General features: G+C 36.4%; 1 protein-coding gene across 2 annotated transcripts in view; it reads left to right on the top strand.

The window, feature by feature from the left end:
* Nucleotides 1-23,981, top strand: part of HLCS (holocarboxylase synthetase) — a 115,570-nt gene extending 91,589 nt beyond the window's left edge. The window contains exons 7-11 of one of the 2 annotated variants that reach the window (XM_072326696.1): nt 11,057-11,124; nt 12,096-12,256; nt 15,459-15,573; nt 19,026-19,239; nt 19,771-23,981. In XM_072326696.1, the coding sequence (XP_072182797.1) occupies nt 11,057-11,124; nt 12,096-12,256; nt 15,459-15,573; nt 19,026-19,239; nt 19,771-19,939 (727 nt within the window). In that variant the 3' untranslated portion in view covers nt 19,940-23,981. Of the gene's footprint in view, nt 1-11,056; nt 11,125-12,095; nt 12,257-15,458; nt 15,574-17,455; nt 17,542-19,025; nt 19,240-19,770 lie in introns of those variants that run through there. The other variant, XM_072326697.1, reaches the window with a different exon arrangement.
* The last annotated feature ends 721 nt before the right edge of the window (nt 23,982-24,702 follow it).

Here is a 24,702-nt window from a genome sequence, read left to right as displayed (position 1 = left end):
TACATTGGAAGAATTGGAAATAATGGGGCTACAAAGGTATGTTTGGATTTTCTCCTACCAGCCCTTACAAAGAAAATCCACAGTTTTGAGATTTAAATACCAGCTATATTTTGTGTTGAGTCTGTGGTTAAAGTCTACATCATGATGACTGTTTCTGGAGTCTACAGAGGATGCTGCGGCCAGCATAAAGTAACTTCCTTATTTTGAAATCCATTCTTAATCACCCATGAAATTAACTATTGGTGTCTGCCTTTGAGTTGGCACAGTCTAATAGTAAGGGTTTTAAAAATATTTAACAACATATTTGGAAACAGAACTTTTCTGTTCCTTATTTATATGTTTTTGGATGTTGGCTCTTGCATGAGAAAAGTGCTGTATGCCTTACTGAATACTGAATTTAGAAATCTTGTGGTTTCTGTTGGCACTACAAGGGAGCAGCTAGTCTAAGTCTCTGGTACTTGACGAGAGCTTTTTTTGTGTTTTAATTATTAGACGCATGAATAGAGAGCCAGCTCAGTTCAGCTATTGTGTTTATTGCCGTTTTTATTCACCATAAAAAAGCAGTAATTTTTCTGGATTACTATCTTTAACACGGTCTGCAACTTGAAATCAGAAGAAAGCTGAAATATCATTAGTTCTTTCTTCTTACAGGGAGCAAGAAATTGCAGAAAAAATCTATTGAGAGATGTTGAAGTGTAATATTCTGGATTTATAACCCAGTTAAATGTTGCAGTTCAAGTCAACTCAACAGTTCATTAGGAGTGCCTATAGTACTTGTGCCTTGTGAAAGTACTAGTAAGGATACCCCATCTTGTTGCTCTGGTTAGTAGGCCAGATACTTAATACAAAATGATGGGTGACATCGATAGTCAACAGAAGGGCAGCTGATGTGATCCACCTGGACTTCTGTGAGGCTTTTGACATGATCCCATACCACATCCTTATCTCTGAATTGGCAAAAGATAGATTCGAAGGCTGAACCATTTGGTGGATAAAAAACTGGTTGAATGGTAACAAAGTGTTGTAGTCAATGGCTCTGTGTCCAGGTGGAGGGTTAGGGGTCTACCTTGGGATAAGTGCTTTTCAACGTCTTTGTCAATGACACAGACACTGGGATTGAGTGCACCATCAGCAGGTTTGCTGATGACACCAAACTGAGTGATGCAGTTGATATGACAAAGGGACCTGGGCAAGCTTGAGAAGTACTCCTGCAGAAACCTCATGAGGTTCAACAAGACCAAGTGCAGTGTGTTGCACTTGGACTGAAGCAGTACCAGGTATGTGTACAGATTGACTGAGTGCCACCCTGTGGATGACCTCGGGGGTCCTTGGGGACTGGAGTCTTGACATGAGCCAGCAGTGTGTGCTTGTAGCCTAGAAGGCCAATGGTATCCTGGGGCTGCATCAAAAGCGAGATGGCCAGCAGAGTGATTGTCTTCATCTGCTCTGCCCTTTCTGTGGTACTGTGTCCAGGCCTGGGGCCCCCAGCATAAGAAAATGTGGTTGATGCCCAGTACCTGGAGACTTTCAAGGTGAGGCTGGATAAGGGCCTGAACAACCTGATCTAGCTGTGGTGTCCCTGTTCATTGCAGGGGAGTTGGACAACATGTCCTCCAGAGGTCCCTTCCAACTCCAAGGATTCTGTGATTCTATTATAAGAAGGATGTGGAGCTGTTGTTGTTTGTCCAGAGAAGGGCACAAAGATGATCAGAGGGCTGGAACACCTCTCCTGTGAGGACAGTCTGAGGGAACTGGTGTTGTTTAGCCTGGAGAAGACAAGGGTCCAGGGAGGCTTAATTGTGGTTTTCCAGCACTTAACAGGAGCTTAGAATCAGAAGGGAGACAGATTTTTTACACAGTCTGATAGTGATAGGACAAAGGGGGCAAGTTTTAATTATGGAAGGAGAGGTTTAGTTTACATTTAGGGTGAAATTTTTCACTTAGATTGTAGTGAGGCACTGGAATAGACTGGAGAAGCTGTGGTGCCCCATCCCTGGAGGCGCTCAAGGTCAGGTTGGATGGGGCCCTGGGTAGCCTGATCTAGTGTTTGGTAACCGTGCCAGTGGCAGGGCAATCTGAGGGCTATACAGTCCCTTCCAACCCAAACCATTCCATGATTCTATAAGCTTGGTTGCAAAGGTAGAACCAGAGTCTGCAGGGGAAAACTGACATACATGAAAGCACAGCTAAGGTATCATGAATTAGTGTGTTTCAAATTTTAAGTGATCCAAACTTCAGCACTACCATGTATGTGAAAGAACTACCAAGTTTGAATTTGGTTGAAAATGCTCCAGAAATTTGTTAAAGTTTTCTTAAAGGAGAAAGGAAGTCATTTCAGACAAGTTAATTCCTTCACTTCTCAGCAAATACTGGCTTTCCTCAATCTGTATTTTCCAAAGTTGTGTAATGGAAAATATGTATCCAGATCTAATAAGGTGTTTGAAAATTATATCCTAAACATTACTAGCTAAACAGAATATTTCAAATGATTACTAGATTTTTAGATTTAAATTACCATCTTCTAAGAATTTCTCAAAACCTGTATTTCACTGGAACAGCTTTTCTTTAAATAAAATACTAGCTTTTCAGTTTTGCATTGTTTTTTTTGTTACATTTTTCTTAAGAAATGTTTAAATGCCAGTTAAGATTCTTTTATTGGAGAAGAAAAAAAAATCTGACATTTTGGTCTGTGGGAATTTTGCAATTAAATTCTGGGATTATTGACATTTTTAGAAGAAATGCAGTGCTTTTGTTTGGTTTTGTACATCCTATTAATAGCTTCTTCAGAATTTTAATATTTCATAGCACTTAATGGAAAAAAAGACATACCAGTAATATGATAATGCTTTTCTTGCCAGTTTATGAAGCCAGAGTTGTTTTATAATGGTTGTAACAGCTGGGTAAAATTATGGAGCTTTGATCTAATGCCAAATAACGTGTCAAATTACCATCTGCACGGCAATGCTTGTAACATACATTGTACAGTAGTATATTGCTTATCATAAAAATCAAATACGAACAAGTGTTTAGAACTTCCAAGAAGTTGTACATATATTTTTAAATCACATTGGTTTGAGACTAGCTGATTATTGTCCATACTGGTGTCAAAAGTGTATGATTTCTTTTTGTATACACTGTTGATCTAAATCATGGTTTTTACCCTTCAGTAGAAGAAGAAATATGTAAGCAGCATAAGCTGGTAACAACTTAAAAATTGCTAACTGATGAGAGGCATGTGAAAATTTTAAGACTGAGACTGTGTTGCTTTTGGCCAATGAGATCAACACTAATTAAGAAATTTGTTCAAAATTTCAGTTGTTTTTCATGTCAATTTTTTTTTTTTTTCAGAAAGAATATTTAAGTTACTGACAGATCTCTCCCAAACTATCTCTTATCTATAGATCAAAACAAATGTGAAACAATATAATAGCATGCTACCTCTTGTTTTAATTCCTGAATACTATTGAGTATACCTTCATAAAGAGGAGAAACAGTAAAAATATTTTTCACCAAGTTCTGAATAAGGAAGATCAGAAATTTACTACATCACTAGATTTATAACAACAGCCCCCTTGTCATTCTAAAACATTGAGGTCTATATTTAGTGTACGGAACATCTTGCAGTCATAATATAAAAGAATCATGAGCAAATCACAGAAGAAAAATCCAGTGCATATGGAGCTTTTCAGTATAACTTGCTTCTTTGATTTGGAGTATCATTGTTTCTGATGGAAACTTTAGTATTAAAAAGCTAATTGGGAGAAAACTTGTATGTATAAATGAAGTATTATAGTCAATTTTGTAGGCCTTCTACAACTATTTAGCAAATTAATTTTCCTGGAATGCTTTAATTTTTTCCTGTTTGCACTGAAAACCTCTGGGGAGGATCTGGAGAGGGCAACCAGATAGTTTCTGCTCAAATGGAATTCTTTTTTAAATTTGCATTATATGCCCTACGTCTTTTGTTCTGTGTTAACTTTAAGTATCTGGCTGGATACTTGGGAGTAACTTCATCCACTTTTCTGATGGAACGTGGCAATATTTAATGCCATGTATGATTTAAGACAGGAAATGAAGGACTGTCTTCCCAAATTTTCATAAGGAAATGTTATTACCCAGACTAGAATTTGGCTAGAATGTAAAGTTTAAGTTGCTGTCTGTGCAAAAAAGTTCTCTGGGTTTTTGTTTGTTTGTTTTGTTCTGTTTTTTAATCTGAAAGGTGACTTCAAATAAAACTGTATAAATTCAGAATTGCTACTGGTTACTTTTGAGATCCCAATGTTTGAGTGTCTTCATGCTGTAAGTTATTAAGGGGCAATGCTTGCTTAAAATAAATGTACTACCTTATTGAAATGTTTCTATTTCTTGCTGTGCTGTATAGGGTTACTTAAAGATTTCCCTCTTAGTGACCTACCTTGTATACTCTTATCTAACATGATGAAACTACTGATAAAAGTGACATAACAGCAAGCTGCCTTGATCTCTGTGTTTGAAATTTTAATACCATCTGTACTGTGCTTTGTCTTGGACAAGAATACATCAATCTGGTTTTGGTCAATATGTTTGTAACTTTTTATTCTGCTCTGAAGATTCTGTTCTTGAAATGTTAAGATAAATGTGTCTCACTGCATTCCAGCAACTGTTCTGTTCTTAGATCTTGGCACTGGAGTTCATTTTTTTTAGTGAAATCTGTTTCATTTCCATTTATTCAGTGTTAAATTTTCAGTATGCTTCAGGTAGCTTCTTCAAATACAGAAAGGTCATGAATTGAAAAGGTTAATTTTTAAAGGAAAAGTAAGTTCAAAATGGTGGGAGTGTTTGCTTTTCAAATTAAAATTTGAAACAACTTAAACTCCTAGACTCTTCTCACATCTCCCTTGGAAACTCCCTCCTTTACTGTAACTTTGTGGTCTTGATGATATTCACAGAGAAGCTGATTTACTGAATAAAGAAGTTCTTTAAGTTTTGAGTTTTGGAACATTACCAGTGTGTCTGAACCCAGGTTTCAAATTTTACTGGCATTTTGTTGGCAAACCAATTTTTTGGAGTCCTTTCTTATTTGGGTATGTTTCCTGACACCTTTGGCTGTATGGTACTGTGTTTTAAAATTCTCTTTTTCATATATATATATATTTTTGTAAGTGAAAAAGCCTATAAACATATACGGAGGATTAATTATGAAATATCTGGTATAAAAATAGAGAAGCAAGAAAATTAGCAGCTGAAAAATGCTGTAAGCAGGAAAAAAATGAACATTTATAGGTAGTTTTACCCTGTCTGTTCAACAAGCTTGATTCCACATGCAAAGCATGTACTATTCTGAAGCTGTAATATGGTAATTTAAAACAAGCAGAAATACATATGTGGTAAAGAAGAGGTGGTTTCGTCTTCCCTTCTACCCATTGGCTTTTTTACTCTTACTTCCCTTTTGCCAACAGCAGTATTCATTTATGATGAGCCAGATTAGAGCACTGATCCAGCTGAAAAATAGCTCGCATGGCTTACATGCCCTACTAACAATCTTCCTATTTACTGTAATTTGTTTAAACTATACTACTTTCCAAGTATGTAGTACATATAAGTTGCCAGTCTGTGACATTCAGTAGATTATTCCTTGCTGAACATATCAGGACAAATACAGGACTTCTTTTTTTTTTTTTTTTTTTTTTTTTTTTTTTTTTTTTTTTTTTTTTTTTTTTGTAGTCTTAATTTCTGTGAAGTACAAGAACTAGCATTTCAGTGTGCCAGTACTTTTTTGGTTTTCCAGTCTAGGACATTGTAATTACTTATGCTTTTTCATGGGAATATAGGATATTAATATATATAAAGAGTTCAAAGAGAATTTGATACTAAATGGTTCTTTCTGTACTAACATTGCTACAGGGAAATCCACTATAACGTGAAAAAAGCTATGAATTTTTGCAATAGAACAGAAGAGTGCATTCATGTAATAGTGTACTCTGGCACATATTTTGCCGGCTGGATATAGGCAAAGTTAAAACAGCACAGGGCAGTATGTTTCCTATCATTTAAATAAGCGTCATGAGGATTAACAGTTTAGGTGTTCTTCTACCTGTCTCAGCTGTGTGAGTTGATCTATTTGGGGACTGTGTATTGCACCTGGTCCCGTATAAAATGCTAATGGAAAGTGGAAGATGGATAAAGTTAGCTGTTAATTAAGGTTAGTAAGAGAGTATGAAAATTGTTTTAATCTAGGATCATATTTGGGATAGGCAATTCCAGTGAACATCTTTTGGGATAAAGTGCTGATTCTGTAGTTAGTAGCTAGTGGCAAGTTGCTGACTAATCTCAACTGCATTTTAAGGACAGATAGAAACACTAAGGATACGAGGTTTCTGTACATTTCCTGGAATCAAAGAATCATTCAGGATGGAAGGGATCCCTGAAGGTCTCTACTGCACACCTTTGCTTTTAAGCAAAGGGGTGGAGTGAGGTGTTCTCATTAAGATTCCAGCTACCAGGTCTCTGAATAAACTGAATTTTCCTCTTGTGAATTCTAGGATTTGTACTGTTACTTACCTTCCTTATTATTGTCAGAATCTTGAACAGCATTGGATCATAGTTGCTACATCCAAGGCTGCCACAGATTATCCCTTCCACAACTAGCTCTCCCTTGTTTGTAGCAGACCAAGGAGTAGATAATCTAACATATGGGCATCCCACCTTTTGGCTTGCCTGGGTTGAGTTGACTGAAGAGTTGTTGTCTTGGGCTGTATGTAACATCTATCATACAGTTAAAATATGTAAGTAACAAAGCTTCTTTTTAAAATATATTTTTTAATTAAAATATTTTAAAAATATTAAACCACTGGGGTATTTGACTTCTGTGAAATTAATGCATCAATGTTTGGTTCTATGGAAGTGGTTGCAATTCTTAGTGAGCTCTCAGGGTGTTCATCAAAGATTTTTTTTTGTTCCTGTGCTTCATCCTTGAAAAGAGTTGTTGTATGTACTCCCAAAAACACTAATCAAATACTAATTAAAAACTATTCAAACTAATAATACTAATCAAAGCTAGATAAAAACACATCACATGTTACAAATTAAACTTTTGTGAATTTTTGAGATGTTGAAAATTACTAAATTTGTCAGCACCACACAAGTTATCTGGATATTTTTTCTACAGTGAATGTGCTAACTTATGAAATAATTTTACAAAATAACACAGCATTCCTTGTCACCTACATTGTCCATACTTGAGCTACGCATCATCAACTCATGAAAAATATCACTAAAAATCATAGTAACGTTAACAGCTTACAATCCTGTGGGGCTGCATTGCTGTCTGTCCAGCAATGGACCTGACATTTATGTTAAGAGCTTGCCTTTGACACCCTTCCGAAGTCACCTGGATTGCTTGCATTCCACTTTGTTTCCATTTTATCAGTTATCAGAGAGATCAGAGTCTCCCATAGGAATCAGGATCTGTCATCGGCAGATGTTCTCAAGCTGTTCAGAAAGACTTTTCTCCTTCGTCCTTTTGGCCTGTAACAAATTCCCTCCCACCATGATGTCATTCTTGCTGGCTTCTGCTCAGTTGTGGCCCACCAGCCCTTCATAAGTCTGCCGCCTACTTTGCAGAAGAACTGCATATATTTGAGCTGTTGTCAGGTTTTCATGTTTGCTTGAAAACAGGCTTCCAGATAGGGAAAAGGGTCTCATATCAAGGCTGCCACTAAGAAAGTCTACAGTGTGGACTCGAAAGATCTGTTATACTTGGCCAGCATGCCCTCTGGCTGGCCCTTCAGCACACACAGCCTGGCATCAAACACAGAACCATGCAATTGAGTGCTATGAAGAGGAAATGGAGAGCAATGGAGAGTTTAGGAAAAATACTAGTGGCATCAACACTGCTTGTTTTCAGACTGGATGTAATGAACAGAAACAGTGGATATAAAGTAGTAAAGCAAGTATTCAGGCCACCTTTTTTGTCCAAAGAAATACGAGAAACTTATCAAAAGATACGTTATTTTCCTTTCAACTAAACATTGAAAGTTTTTATGTTATTTTATAATTTCCTGTGTAAACAGTAGTTACAAACAAGCTATTTGAGAGTGGGATTTTCAGAAACTTGGAGGGAAGGGAGAAATCTGTTCATAACTCACCCACTTGTGCCCAGGTATTTTAACATCTGGAATGTAATGCTGCCTGTTGTAATACCTCTGCAATACTGTAACACAGCAGGATGCATTAATGAGAATTTCAACCTTAAACCCACAACATCAATGAAATTTATAGTTGTCAGGCTGCTAACATAATTCAAACATAGTTTCTGTGGTTTCAATTCCCATATAACATTCACGTCAGAAGAAAAGTCATTGTGTTGAGTAGTTATAAAGACAGATATATTCTCGGACTTAAAATTTCTTTAAAGTAATTAGGTATTGTTTATTGCTCTTGACAGTGCTCATGCTATGTGTTACAGGGTGTATAAAAATGATGCTAGAATCTGTTTTCGTATTTCAGCTGTCCTAATATTCTTGCATACCAAAAGCACTTTGCTTACATTTTGGAAAATCCCACAAAAATGGCCAAGGCAGAGAAGAAGAATTTACATACAATTCAAGCATCCTCATTTGTGACCATATAAGTTCTGTCTTGATATTTTTCCTGATGGGTAAATTTGTTTTCAGATGTTCCACGTTTTCCCACTCTTGTATTTCTGTGTGGTCTTTTGACTTAATATATAGACCGATTTTGTTACAGAACAGAATAGAGAACAGAGAATTTCACAAAGGCAAAAATTTAGCAGAAAAACGTGGCGAACATTGTGATTAAGTTACTCTGCAGAAAAAAAAAAATGAAATAGTTATGTCTGCAACTGATTAAGTTGAAAGAAAAGAGGGGAAGACGAAATGCAAAGAAGTGCACGTACAGTTTCTCTTTCTGGAAAGGAAAATACGAGTTGTTTCTCTCAGATAAAAAAAACCTAGCAAGCTCACATAATTTACAAAGCCCTGAAGCTGGGTGAGGATTGTGTTGTTTTCTTCTCTTTTACTATCTTAGACTTCATGGTATTCCCAGAACAGTCTCAGGAAATAGTAAAAATAAATCTCCCTCTCTCTTGCTATCAGTCTGGGTATTAACAACTTCCCCATGTCGTGTCCATCTTGAAGAATATCTTCATGACCCTTAAAAGCACAAACTCAGTCTCTGTGTTTAATAAGTTGTTACCTGCTGCCAAGCCTCTAATAGCTACATTCATGCATTCTGTTTCTGTTGATCATATTTCTTTGTTCTACAGTCCGTGTTTTGGATTCATACTTTTTTTTTATTTTTTTCCCCTGCTTTGATTATTTTCCTCCAATCATAGCAGCAAATTACTTTTTTCCCCCTATTTATAAACAAGTACGAATAGAGAAGAAACAGATATCTGTGTTTTTTGACAAAGCCTATAATCTCTTCTTAACTGAGCTTCCAAATTTAAACTATATTTTCTTGTTGTGAAGCTATGAACTTGGTGTTGTAATTGCAATCATGCTGTTCCCAGATGACAGTGCTGAAGTCACATGGGCATAAAGAGCTGCCTAGGATTTTCTCCAGCATAAGTGGAGGTATTTTCTCAATATTGATGGTAGATAAGTGATCATAGTCTTGACAAATAATTCATACTTATGAAGTGTCAAACTGTAACTCATGTAAGATGGAAAGGGATTGTCAAAGAGATTTGGCTATTGCTATTGATGATGTCTCACTGATTCTGTGGTGCTGTGGAAAACTGTTGCTGGATCTGTCAAGGCTTCTGTTAGTTTTGGTTCAAAAACATTTCTCATTCATAACAACTTTTATAATTCAGGCATTATTTGAGTCTTCAAATAATGTACCATTTTGAGCATTACGAAAGCAAGTTAACCCTTTGAAAGCTATTCTGAATCTTCTTGCTATCGATGTTGCCCTTTGAGTTTCTAACATCCATTTCAAACTGCAAAGTAGGACAGATGGCTGCTTCCTTAGCATGATGTCTGCCAATATGTTTGTGTTTGATGAGCAGGGGGGCCATGCTTATGCTTGGAGCTGGTGTCTTCTATTCAGTGATGCTTGATTTCAGAACTTTAAGCACTTTTCATGTGTATCTGAAATTCAGAGAAAAAAGTTTTGAAGGATTGGGCTGCACTTATCTCCAAGACAAGACCACTTCTGTATGAATGAACAACATGATATTTGTGCCCATATTAGAAGTAGGGTTTTAGGCTATTAATCTCTCTCTGGGTTTGCCTTGCTGGCACCATCTTGAATATCTATTTTATCTGTTAAATAACTCTTCCCAAAAATGTGAAATGAAGAAGGATCATAGCACAATTCAGATCTGTTTTAAAGCAGCTTGAACAAAGTTCTCACAGTAGAGTTTTTTTTTCTTCTTTTTTAAGTCTAGCATTGACTCATTTGGTGGTGTTAAAGTGCACTTTCTACTTATCCCCAGAGGAAAGTTAGTATTCTTTTAAGTGAAACTATTTTAAAAGCAGAACACAAGCCTAAAATAAGCCAGTGTTCTCTAGAGCTCTCAGAAGGTGTAGATTTATTTACTGTAGTTAAATCATAATTAGTTCTCAGGGGATAGTGTATCTTTTAAACTGCTTTATTGCCACCATATTGGTTTTCTAAATAATCAGAAACTGCTGCTGTTATATTCTGTAGTATGAAAAAAAAATTGCTTTAAGTAGAAACAAATGTCTAGAATTGCTAGTTGTCACTTACTGAAGATAGCAACACACAAAAAATAAGCAATTCAAGCAAATCTGAAGAAATGCAAAACGTGTGTTATCGGAAGGCACCTTGAATGAACTATGACTATAATTTTTTTTCCAGTGTAATAGATACAGTAATGTTTTACATGATAATTTTTCAATTCATCTTTTTAAAATATTCTAATGCTTTTTGGTAAAGAATAAATATTAACTGAAAACAGATAAATGGTAGTGCAATGTTCGTGTAAAATATTACCTGATATTTAAACCTAAATTTTCATGAATGTAGCTCAGTGTTCCAGCTGATAAGCATGGTTGTGTGTGTTTTTTTTTTTTTCCTTAATTGACAGGTTAATGTTCAAGTTGCCTGAGGAGATGGGTTTAATAGCAATCGCTGTTCGACAAACACAAGGGAAAGGTTAGTATGTTTCCTTCAAGTGCTAATAAATGCATATTGAACATAGGGAATGTGACATTTTAATGTCACATAGTTGCACTAAAGATACATTATGAGTATTTTTGATGATGAGCTACAGAATAACAGTGTCCTCTTCTCTTTCTTGAATTGTGGATTTAAATTCAAAACCGAAGTTAACAGAGACCAAAGTAAACATTTTCAGGATGTTTGGTGGCGTTTGCAGAAATGATTTAGTGGTCTTCTAGTTTCTGCCAAAAAGCCTCTGCAGTCATGCAAACTGCCATCACTATGCATTTAGTGTAATACAAGTCAGACTTCCAAATCAGAACTCCTTTTTGATTTAACTGGAACAAGACTGGTTCCTGACTTGCTCTGAGACAGAGATTCTGTTGAGTCTGCAGGACTGTCTTAAAATGTCACGTGGGTTTTCACAATCTTATACAAGCAGGTTCTGCCTTTTTCCTAGGAAGATGCTACCACTATTTTAAAAGCCACTTTCAGTTTGTTGGAAAAGCACAGCGCCCAGGCTAATAAGCTCTTCTAAGCATGGATCTACATGAAGATGGTTAACCAGTTTCTGGCTGATTCACAGTATGGATGGATTTGCAGGCACGCTCAGAATGTCTTCACAAATACTTCTTTGCTTAAACTAAGCAATATTATTTGGAAAGTGTTTGTTTCCCAATACCAAGAAAATATTGGAAACAAGTCATTTAAGACGTTCTGTGAAATCACGTAGCAGCATGCACATTAAACAACCTGCTTGTTTTTGTATTTTTAAAGAAGTTTTGTGCTTTAAACATTTTTCTTTCAAAATTAGTTTAGAAACTTCTTTACAGGACTTACTGTATGTTCTCAGGTGGGTACTGCTGAATCTCTCTCTCGTACAGTTATCTGCATTAACAAAGTAATGTTTTTATTAATGTTTTTTTTCTTCTGTTGAAGTTAATTCTTTTTCTCCCCCTCCCCAGGTCGTGGCAGAAATGCTTGGCTCAGTCCCATTGGTTGTGCACTATCCACTCTACATATCACAATTCCTCTACATTCCAACTTGGGCCAGAGAATTCCTTTTATTCAACACCTTGTGTCCTTGGCAGTGGTAGAGTCAGTTAGATCAATACCAGGATATGAGGTATCTCATTTTAATTAATCTCAAAATTTGCTTTCATTTTCATTAAAATCTGGTTTTTGCTATGTCTTCTATATGTTGAATGACTCAACACTAATACAGTGGTGAACAACAGTAGTAAGCTTAACTTTTATACATACTAGATTATTTATATGTTTTAAGAAATCTAATATGCATATGAAGAATACTGTCTTTTATTGAGCTGAGTATACTACCCTCACTTCTCTCATAATCTGACAAAGCAAGATTTGATCTTCTGCAATAGAGAAAATGTCATTTTTGTTTGTCTAACAATTGAGTTAATTTGTTTTGGTTCTGAAGTAGCAGGGGAAGTGAGAGGAAGGAAAAACAACATTGACAAATCCTTTTCTGCTTTTTTTTTTTTTGCCAGTGCTGTTTCAGTGGTCACTTTATCCCTTTTAAAGGATTTTTCCAACTCTTGTTTAAGGTTGAAAACTGATTTCTAAGGCAAGAACTTAGGAGTATTGCTCTCAAGAGGGAATCAAGTGTCCTGTCATCAGTATTAAAATGAAGAACCAGTCTTCTTCAGCACCTCATATATCTCCTTTTTAATGTTACCATTTCCTAATATTTGCTAACTATAAAACTTTGGTATTTTACAGAAGTAGTTAACTAAAGCATATGTTTCCTATATTACAGAAAATCAATGACTTATACACATTTACACATGAACTTTATTATAGTGGCACCCAGTAGCTTTGCTGTAGTTTAGGGTCTGTCAGCCTTTCTATTAAAACCTTCTAACTTCAGTGCTTCATAACTTGACTATAAAAGCAAAATGCTTCAGGCTAAAATTTACAGTATGAAGTATTTGTCTAGAGTGAATAATTTAACCATTTAAAATGGAAGGGACAAGGGTTAGTTTTACAAAATCTGAGTCTGACTGGGGAAGGAGTTAATTTAGGAATGGAAGTGTTTTTGCTTCCGTATGCCTACCTGTGTCTTTTTATTGTATTTTATTCCACTCTAGAGGAAGCATGTGACTGACATACTAAGTTTTAATATAAATAGAATGTGAATTAATAATGTAGATAATGTGGTACCAAACTTACTTGGAGGTTTCCTGTTGTTCCAGTAGCTTGATATCACCAAAGCAAAGCTACTCAATCTCTTTGACAGTAGAGAAACACGTATTAACAAAATCTTCCAGAATATGTAATTGGGAGGATTGAATTCTGTTGTTGTGGTGTCCCATCCCATCCTCCCCTCCCTCAGTAAACCAAAAACAAGACAATGGGTTAAAATAACATTGAGGGTTTGGACTCAAATACATTAAAGCGAGGAAATTAAAAGATTTATCTGAAACTCAAAGCTTAAATTTCCCCTTTGGACTTGAGTATTGCAGGGCTTTTCTTAGTGTCAGATAAACAGACATACCACAGCAGCTGAAAACAATGGGCTAATTTAGAAAAGCGATTGTGTTCTTACCTCTGAATTTCCATACCTCCGTGGGCGTATGTCAGAATCTTAATGTTACTTTAACATGATTTAGTGTGGTTCACTATCCCCAAAATCCACATCAGGATTTCCATACGCAGAAATAAAATACATGTGCGTCAGTTTATCAGCCAGTCATTGTTTTTAGGATTCTGTCATGAATGTTTGCAGCTCTAAATAGGCAGTGATTGAGGCTTTTGTTCTGGGCTGTTTTTGAGAAAACATGACAGTTCCAATTGTAAGTTTTACTGTCAGATGTTGTGCTGCAAATTCAAACAAGCTCATATCCAGAGAGTGTTTTACTTTCCCATTCTGAGAGCAGCATAGATTTCTCTCTATAAAGGAAATTAAGAACATGCTTCATTCCCACTGTGACTTTCCCATCATTTCTGTGACATATTGGTAGTTACGCAGAACGTTGTTTTGTGGCAAACAGCACAAGTTTTTACTGTGTAGATTGTATCATTAAAATGGTTATTTTTCATGCTTGTTAGTGACTTCAGTTGCAGTGCTGATGTGTGGTGTCTTACAGGTGTATGTTTTCCTTGAGTAAGATCTACCGAGCATATTGCCATTCTTCTGCAGAAAGAATGGAGAGCTCTCCTTTGGTTACTGTTAGAAGATCTCCTAGCACTAATAATACTGTTTAACTGTGGCATACTTTGCATGTCTCAAGAGTCTTCTATAAAACCTTTCACAGTGTCAAGAGTTGCTTTCCATAACAAATATGAATTGGTGATATTCTCTTAGAACGCTTTGATAGCGAAATCAGTTAGTATTTCCTGTCCATGTATGTATAATAGACTCCTCTCTGGCCTTTAAATCTGTCAGAAAAGTGGACATGAACCCAGGTGCAGTTTTCACACATCCTGTAAAGGGATTTCATAATCTACAATAGGAGGGAATGTGACTCTTGTAGTCCTGGAGCACCTCCCATAATTTGCCTCTTGGGATATGGTCATATGCAGTTTTTCAAACTACAGGAAGCACATTTGCTTTCTTTTTGTGTTTAAGTAGCCAGTGCAAGGTTCAGTTCAGTTCTGTAGTTTCAACAAAAACTTCTCTATTGCACTGGAATGGTGTCATACAGCACAGTTTGTGTTTCCATCTCCGTGGTGTTGCTTGAGCATAGCTGCCGAAAGCATGAATGTATTAAGGACGTTACTGAAGTATTTACGTAGCTGTGAACTGGAATTTCTCCTGTCTGCTAAATTTCCTTTCTGAAGTTCAAAATGGCATTGTCTCCTTGCCTGGTTTCTGTAAAGACCCCCAAGTCTAGCGTTGATATTACTGTGAATTTACTCTCATCACTTGCACTTTATCTGTAGTTTTCCATGCATTCTGACAAAGTTTGCATCTTTCTTGAACATATCCTTTAAATCCTAGGGCCTAATGAATCAAGTAAGTGAATTCTGTAAAACCTCATGAAAAATCTCTAGTACTGCTTGTCCTCCTTTTGGTTGCTCTAAGCCATTATTACCTACCTTACTATTTTAACTTAATAGAAAATTTTCACTGACAGCTACCAACCTCCTTAGTAAAACATGTAACCACGTTACTGTGGCTTGTTCAGTATCATTTGTGTAACACCTGAAAAGGTTCTTATTATGAGGAGCTGGTAGTATCACATTCAGTTTGGCAAAGAGGTACAGAAAATGTAGAATATGGAATGATAAATGAACCACACTCTTGTAATAGGTGTCAGAGAACAAAGTGTTTCTAAATGTGTATGTTTTTGTTTCTGTAGGATATTGACCTGCGAGTAAAATGGCCAAATGATATTTATTACAGTGATCTCATGAAGCTTGGTGGAGTTCTGGTAACCTCTACACTTATTGAAACAACATTTCATATACTTATTGGTAAATGTCGATTTTCAGACTTCTTTCTTTTTTCCTAAAGGAATTTGTTGCTAATGTCTTTATTAGTTCAAATGATGAGAATAAGTAGTGACAGCAAGCATACAGAAATGAAGTACAACATTCAATCAAAAGAAAGCACATAAGTAAATGTTTTCGTACATCTTAATAATTCCATATGCTTGACAAGGAAAATGTAAATGCAAGCATCTGGGCTAGTGCAGTGGGGTTCAGAGAAAGAGCATTACAAGAGGAAGGCAAAATGTCCTCCTTGATGCATTGCAAAAGTAATAGAATGCACTAATTCTTTTTAGTTTTTCATTTTTTTGCAACCTGACCAATAAGGATAAGTAAATGACATGCCTTTTTGATTAGGAGAAGTACACATGGTAATATTTTCATGTCTCCTTTCATCCCTTTTAAATTGATTTGTAACTTGTTTCTGTTATATCTTTCCAGAAATTGGAATGTTACCAGTGAAGCAGCAACAGATTAATTATTTGGTTAATTAATCTCTTACTTAAGTTCTCAAAAAGAGTCAAATTTGCTAAGTAGCAGGAAAGACTGGGAGGGGCAGGGCAAGGATTGGCAGACTTTTTGTTCATCTGCTTGGAAGGCTAATTCCTATAGGGTAGCAGGACCTCTTCCAAAAAAGCTATTAATTGTGTCTATATTTGGCTGTATTTGATAAGGAAGATTCTTATCCTAATAACCAGCAGTACAGTTCTGTCACAAGTGCTTAAAAACCTTCCAAAATAAACTCTGGTCTGTTTCCAAAAACAGTTATCTGTGATGTGTCTAAAAAATGAGTGCAAGTTCCTTAGCAAGTGTTAAAGATTAAGCAAGATTATGATTTCCTTATACTCAAATATAGCATGGTAGATAAGTAAAGTGTACCGCAAAGAAAATGTGAAGCTGACACTATTTGTGTCAAGATGCTGTTAAATTTTAAGGTGCAAACAAGCAAAAAAGTTGAAGTAGTCACCAGCTTCTTCTGTGATACTTGTCTAGCCAGTAAATTTTCTATTTAACTTTTACATCCTCATTTTGTAGATAATCTGCATGTACAGAATGGAATGTTGCGCTGAGACACAGTAAGAGTCTCTATGTGCTCCATCAACCATTTACTGCTTCCATATGTTTTCCCAGAGCCTGAGCTCTGGGAAGAAAAGCTCTGTAAGAAAAATAGGAATGGATGAAAAAACAGTTCATCATAGCAAGGATTTCTTTACACGTTATAGGTTAGGTTTGCACATTGAGCTGCTTGTTGTAAACACCAGAACATTCAAATTTAAATGGAAACTTACTGTATGCATTCTATCTGATGTCCATAGGTGTCATTTTGGTGATGATAGATCTGAAGTATAAACAAAAACATACATTTTCATCGGCTTTCAATCTTAAAACTTTGCTGCCCATAGAAAGTTACTTTTCATGTGCTACTCCAAGGATTGTTTCCATCATTTCAGTGATGGCAGTGAGTGTGACTCGTGTAATCTAACTTCTTGTGTTAGTAGTAGAAGTGAGATCAGTCTTACACAACACAAGAGCCAGATGGATCATCCTCTTCCTGTAGTCTTGCAGATTTCTTTCCTGACCTGATATTTAGCACTAATAACGTGTATCCCATGATGATAATGATCAAAATCACAGTTCATCTACGCAGCTACACTACATGCTTGAAGCCTTGCAGATGGCACAATTCATGTTCATATTTTTATGAAAAAGAAAAAAAAAAAAACTTTTGGAAGAGGAGTTCTGCAGAATATTCTTCACTGGTGTAAGGGCCAGATTCAGAACAGTTGTAGGAAGCCAAATATAATTGGGTTGAAAGAGATGGACAGTGTGCTTGACCTGCAGAAACTCTGTCTACTTCACTGTGCAGCTGTGGCATGACTGTTTGGAATAGAGGAGAGCAAGACATAGGCGCTCAAGCCAGTGCTTGCCCTTGAATTGAAAGTTGCGTTAGCCACATCAACATACCACAAGGTCAGTGCTAAATGATAATTTCTTACCCTTCTCACATGAGTGAAGAGAAGGTGCCTGCGCACCTAATATTTTTTACATTAGCTGTTTACATTCTGGCCAATAGGCTTATTCTCAGATGCTATTTGTTCAGTTGAGCTCATCATCTCATTGTGTTTTTCATGTCCATTTCAGTTTTTGGATGTGTCACTAGTGCACCTGCACACCTGAGTGCCCTTAGTCTGCAGATGGACTTAAAGGCCACATTATGCAGCCTGACAGTAAAAACTGCATCATAATGACCACTGTCATTCCTTCTTCACTTGTATTATGTTAGAATTTTCTTGTACTGTATTTGAGTTTAAATAATTGAGTTGTGATATCCTGGCACAATGCATTATTTTTTCCAGTTTTCTTCCTGATAATACATTTCTCCATCTTTCAGTGGGATTGATATCTTAGTATTTATGTTACTGTGACTTTCTTCTATGCATTCTTTTAAGAGTTAGAAGTCAAAAACTTCTTTTTGATGAAGAGATCCTTCTCCTCATAGTAAATAAAAATTAACTACCTATAAGAATAGCCTCTGATAGCAAATTTACAAAGCAACGCATCTGGACCTTCCAACAGATGGAGGTGCATGATGTCTAAACTTGATTGACAGGACTGGTGTTTTATCTCAAATATCTGAGGAAAGAAAAGTCCAAATTATTAGGAGAAAAAAAATAAACAGGCAATACAATATATTTCTTTACATCCCTCAAAGCCTGTTTCAGCAGGCTGCAAAAAAGGTCCCAAGAGCCACATTTAAATCAGAAAGGCGTTCTGCCAACGTTATTCTAGCTGGAGAAATCTCAGTGAGAGACTTGAGGCTTCTAAAGGATATGCTGTGGTAAAATAGATTAAGCAAACTGGAGACCAGCACAGCAAACTTTAATCTTCTGGGTTTTTCACAGCAAACCAAACAAGGCTTGTCAGCTGAGTAACAAGGCTTAATTTTCAGAAAATGAAATCAGCTAACTATAGTAAACAGAAAGTAATCTTAATTACATTTAGACTGAAAGGTCAAACTCCATCCGAGTGTATGATCGATGATTTGCTCTAAGTTAGCTGTCAACTTACAGTGAGTAAAAGAATTTCTCACTTTGATGTTATGCAGGTTACCACTTAATGTCTTCCTAAACCTAAACCTTGTGATAGGATAGTCTTTTGGTGAAAGATCTGTGCTAGATGTAATTCCACAGTTTTGAGGAGACACTTCTAAGGACAATAAACAAATAAAATCTGCACTGCAATTTGTAATTGTGCAAGTAGGGAGATCTAAAGATATAAAAGGCTGAAGAAATACTGGTAAAATCCTCAGAGATAATCATTCCATGATTCTGTGATTCTATGATATCTATTAGGTGAATGAAGTACAAGCATTTTGATTGTAACAGAATATTCATAGTTACAGATCCTACCCTATTCTTTTGGTTTGTCTACTTCAGGCTTTGGATTTAATGTGAATAACAGCAACCCCACCATATGCATCAATGACCTCATCACAAAATTTAACAAGGAAGAGGGGACAAATCTGAAGGCTTTAACTGCAGACTGCCTTATTGCAAGAACTGTAACTGTGCTAGAGAGACTTATAGATATTTTTCAGGAGAAAGGGCCCAACGGGGTTCTTCCTCGTTACTACAAGTACTGGGTACACAGGTGAGCATAATGTTTTTGTCCAACATTCTTTTTAGAGGTAACTCATGGATGTTTTGTCTTCCATTTTAAGTGTTCTACTAGATTGCCTTTAAAACTGGTGACTTAATTGAAGTGCATTCCTAAGTAGGGTGTGATACTGTAGGTAAGACTAAAAATAGTAAAATCAATGGACTAGGATAGGATATCTATCTAGATAGGATCCTATCTAGGTATTTAGCATGTATCATTTGGGAAAAAAAAAAAAAAAAAAAAGAAGGGAGTTTAGAGTGATTCTGATTTGTGTAGCTAAGAGCGAAGCAGCTGTACTCGTGTTCTTTTGGTTGTTTATCAAAATTGAAAGAAAAAAAGGATTAACTGTTAATTCCACAGAAAGAAATTAAAGCTGAAAGACATTCTCTATAAAGGTTCTGAGAAGTGAGAAGCAAAAATATTGTACTAGATGGTAGTCCTCCAAGTTATTTTTCAATTCTTTGTTCATCAACATTGAATGAATCAGTTCATTCATAACTGTCTGATTTTCTCTATTTGCAGTGGTAAGCAGGTTCGTCTCCACAATGAGGAGGGCCCGCTGGCGTGGATAGTTGGGATTGATGACTATGGATTCCTTCAAGTTCATGAAGAAGGCAAAGGTGTAGAGTCTGTGCATCCTGACGGCAACTCTTTCGACATGCTGAAAAACCTCATAATCCCAAAGCATTAATAGTTCTCAGAGTTCACAGCACAAAAGAAGGTTCTTTACTATTCAATACCAAGCAGCTAAACTTGCATAGAAGTGGGAAGGGTGTTTGATGGTTTGTTTGGTTGGTTTTCTTCTTCCTATTTCTGATGTCTTTGTTCTTTGAGAGGGATAACTTCAACAGTTTAAGAAGAGATAATTATCTTTTTGATGAAGCTGTTTATTCTTCTGCATTGTCTTAAAAACTCATCTATGTTGCCATTCTTCATAAGCATCTACTCTTTTAACGGACTTTGATTTCAATGGAATACTGTGCAATTAACAGAATTTTTTCTTCAATTACTCACTGTGTTTGAGAAACCAAAGTGACTAAATATTTTGTTTTCAGATGTCTGTGTTTTTATTGTGCTTTAGTACAATGAAGTACAATATTTACATTTTTACTGTGTTGTATGAACTAGATTCTGGTTTTTGCACTGTCTGCAGTGGAATCATCTGGAAGAGCTCATCACATGTTTCTGAATTACTGGGCTTAACGTTGTATTTAGATTCGGGTCTAAGTAGAGATTTTCTGACTTAGTTCTTCTCCATGTGAACCTGTACAACAGTTTACATACCATGATTTTGTCACAGGTATGCAACTCTGTCATGGTTGCCTTGAGTTTTTGGAGTCTTCCATCAGCTCTTAAGAATTATGATTGGTTAAGCCAATTTATTTTTAGCCTGCTCTTCTTAGCCAATTAGATCTAAGTGAATCATCTCATGTCTCCTTTAAATCAGTGTTCTGAAAGTGTTTAGCCTTGCAAGAATAGCCCGCTGGCGGTCATGACTAGTATAGCTTCTGATTTCAGTACCCTTATACAGGTTTGAGGAGTAACAGTAATTTCAATATAATGGAATGAAGTGATGAAGTTAAGCAAATCAGATAAGATGATGTCCCAGTCTTAAGATCCCGGCTTCAACCACTTTGCTGGAAATGATAAAATGTTCAGTTATTTGTGTCCAAATTCTCTTCCATTGCTTCTGCTTTCTCCAGTCCCTTTCCCAAGGTAGGCTTTTGTTTTTTCTGCTAACCACTGAAAACAGGAGGTTTGACATCTGCTGACTAGGAGGTAGCTTGCTTTTGGGGTTGGCTGCATGGTTCTGGGTTAGGTGTAACAGCTTGATCTGATTGGAAAGCATCAAGAGGTAGGTGTGCGGGAGCTCCTGTGTGATAGGCAGCTTATTGGGTTTCTCTCCTGTGCCAGATGACTTTGGATTTTGTCTGGCCACAGAGCACTTCAAATGGTTCTCTCAAATAAGAATTTTATCACAGGTGTGATGTGGCCGGCTTCATTTCCTCAAGTAGGCAGCACCGCTTATTATGTACCTTGTCCCTACTAAAGTTGGATCAGCCAGATTGGTTTCCACAAAGCACTTCTGTCTACCAGCCAGAAATGGGTTTTTTAGGTTAAAGTTCACCTCATAAACAATCTGGACTTGTTAGTAGATTGTTTCAGTTACAAAGCCAAGAAGTCTTAAAGCAAAGAATCTAGTCTGTAATGGTAATTTACAGTAATCCTCACATATTAAGTTTTAGGTAGCTTGGCAGCAAGTGCTAGAAATTAAGTTGTCCCTCTCACACTTGGGATTTTACGCTCCATATCGCAGTATATCAGCGTGTGTGCCTGGTTGTCTGTCCCCTGCTGTTTTGTTTCTCCTTGTGATCTGTGTCAAACTAGACTGCACACCAGTATTCCCTGCAGTTGTACAGGGGAGTGTAGACAGCTGTTAATTGGCTTAGCTAAAATGATGCACAAGATCACCAATTCTTAGATTTTCCCCCCAGATGCTTTCAAAACTGCTTTGAGCTGTTAATTTTTGGCAACGGCCTTTATTTCAGAATCAAGCATTGATGCATATTATAATAAAATGATATGTAAATCTGAGTTAATAAAGTTTTTTAAAGAGCCCATTTGTATATACACATGTGTAGTATATGTGTGTGTGTATACACAAAACTTCATATGTTTATTTACTTCTTTTCTACCTTTTCCTTCCTAGCTGTGGAAAGCATAGTTCTGTTACTGGTTTTTGACCATAGAATTCTAAGAAACTTTAGATCTGTATCTCAAAGTGTCTGTTTTGTTACAGTAGAGTTTGCCAATAGGAAACACAATCGATATCACTTCTATTTCAGATAGACTGATGAGTGGCTGTAGAGATTACTTGAAATGACCAGGCCATGCATTGTTTCTTTCCATCATGCTCTTCCCTACTCTTAGGTGCAGGGACTGTGAAAGAATGATGGGGAAAGAGATAAAGCACGTTCCTGTAGGAAGGGCAGAATGGAGTACTTGAAAAACTTCACTTAGCTGAAAAAGTGCTGAGCAGAAAGTAGATGTATTTTCAATAGTAAAATGCTACAGTGTTTCATGATTGCTATCATTCCAATTTGGCTGTCTTCATTCTTTGTAATGAAAAGCATGTTTTATTCTTGTTTTGGATTTTAAGATTATTCCAAAACAAGTTTGGGAAGAAACTTAGCATTGAACTTCCTTTCTGGAAGTGAGAACTATCAGCCGTGGATTTGTCCGAGCATTGGTAAGTGATGTGGGGATACTATTTTACCTCTACTTTTTAGTGGCCTCTTTGTTAGTGTCTACAACTACCTGCTGTCTTGAGGAAATGACCTTGAGTTGGATGAAGTGTTTGTTACAGACCTGACCTTTCTTTCAGAAAAATCAAAGAACTTCACAAAGAAAATTTGTGCTACAAACAGAGAGCATTGGAATAAGGTCATTCTGACTAGCAGCTGCTACTTTCAGGAAAGCCCATGAAACTTCTTACACCACACTCATCCCCAGGTATCTGGGAATCACAACCACTGGTCATACTCTTTTTATGGCAAACTTGTCACGTTCTGAAAACTGCAATATTTTTCTATGAAAATGATTTTTAGTATCATTCTTTACATAAAACAGACAAGTGTGGTGCTGTGTGGTATGGAGAGACTTGGATATCTCTGGACTCAGAAGTAATGCACTGAAACTGTTTAATGTTATTCAAATGTAGAACATTTCATCCATTGTGAAGCTGATGGTGGTACCTTGATGAAGTGCTTTCAAAAAACATTTGTTAAGGCGTCCATATTTCTGTGACTTCCTTTTTTTCTCTCTCAGACTGTTACACCTTTCCTCATCATGCATTGTGAAAATATCTGTAGAGGTTGTTTGTCAGCAGGGAGACTTGTGCAGGGCAAGCCGAGTGTATTGCCTGCCTGTCTGCATTCAGAACAAATATGCGGGTTGAGTCCCTGCAGAACCAATGCTGTTTCCAAAGATTTGAAAAAGGGATAACATACTTTACGTGTCAGAGTTCAAGCAATGCATCTCACTTCTATTGAAGGTTTTATAAGATTTCAGAGCTTTTTAAAATCTGTTCAGCAAATATGTGCTTCAAGGGCTATTGTCTAGAAATAATATTGGGGTATTTAATTCTTTATGTTCTATTTAATTTTTCAACTTGTTTGTTTGTTTAATTACTTTTTTGCTTTTTCCAATGCAGCTACAAGACTTCACAAGTCTAATAAATTACTCTCTGCAACTGCTTTGGAATAGACAATTGCTATACAAATGTTTTCTGAAGTACAGATTAATAGCTGTCATGGCAAAGATTTGTGCTGCAGACACAAAAAACACGGATTCCTAGGGGGAAATGCCCTGATAAAGCCATTTGCATGCGTAAGATGTGGCAGTGATGCACAGCACTGATCAGACAGCAAAGAAATTAAATCTGGACTGAGGCAAGAACAGAGGTCAAAAAATGGTGGCATGCAGCAGACTGTCATCATGTAGCAATCAATTGATTAGAAGAACTGCAGGGAAGAATTGTGAACTGGTGCTGTATTTGAATATCTTGCATTAGAGTATTTCATTAGAGATTCTGTGTTATTTTCAGTTCTCCAAGACACTTCCTTTAGAATGCAATGCAGCTTAAATTGGATGCGTCGAATCCTTGTATTTTGTTAGACATTAAAAGTCAAAATAAATGTTGAATTGAAATAAATTTTCCAATATACGTCGTGAAGCTCTGTGTTTTGTGGTGAAAAAGAAACCAAACCCACTTTTCCTTTGGCTACAGGACTTTATTATCATTTTAACAGTTTTGTTTTACATAATAAATAAGCAAAAATGCTTTACACTTTCAGGGAATACATATATAATTCTGAGCATTAATAGATTGTTTGGTTTGCGTGCTTTTTCTCCTACATTTGCCAAATAGCTCATATAAAAAAAAGCAAAACTTAATGTTCAGGAAAAAAAAAAAAAAAAAAAGTAAAATTATTTCTGTGTTAATTTTGAAGTATGACTGAAATGTTGAAAAAATCCTTTGTGTTATGTTTTGTGGCTTTTAGAGACAAGTGCTGATATTCCGGGAGGTATCCCATTCAGAAAAACAGCCTTTCCGCTTTATGTCAGTGAGATATGCTCAAATTTTACACCTATAACCCAATGTACTCAATTCCATTAAGTTACTGCAATGCCCTTTAGAAATGACGTGACTGCTGTCACCCGGAGAGAAGTCTGTTCCCATACCACCTTATTTACATTGCACAGTTTCCATTAATAGGAGCAAAACTTTTGAGACATCAATATGGGAGTCATGTTTTCAACCTTAGGTTTTGGTAAAATATTCCCCGTCAGCTCTCTTTCTCTCTTCCATTCCACATGCACTTGCTGTAGGTCTGCCCTCCCCCGAGATGTACAATCCTGTCAAGTAGCACAACAGAGGCATCTCTTATGGAA

The sequence above is a fragment of the Excalfactoria chinensis genome, chromosome 1, assembly GCF_039878825.1.
Source record: "Excalfactoria chinensis isolate bCotChi1 chromosome 1, bCotChi1.hap2, whole genome shotgun sequence".
NCBI classification, from domain to species: Eukaryota; Metazoa; Chordata; class Aves; order Galliformes; family Phasianidae; genus Excalfactoria; species Excalfactoria chinensis.
Note: the sequence above shows the minus strand (reverse complement) of the source record. Positions and strands in the feature narration are given on the sequence as shown.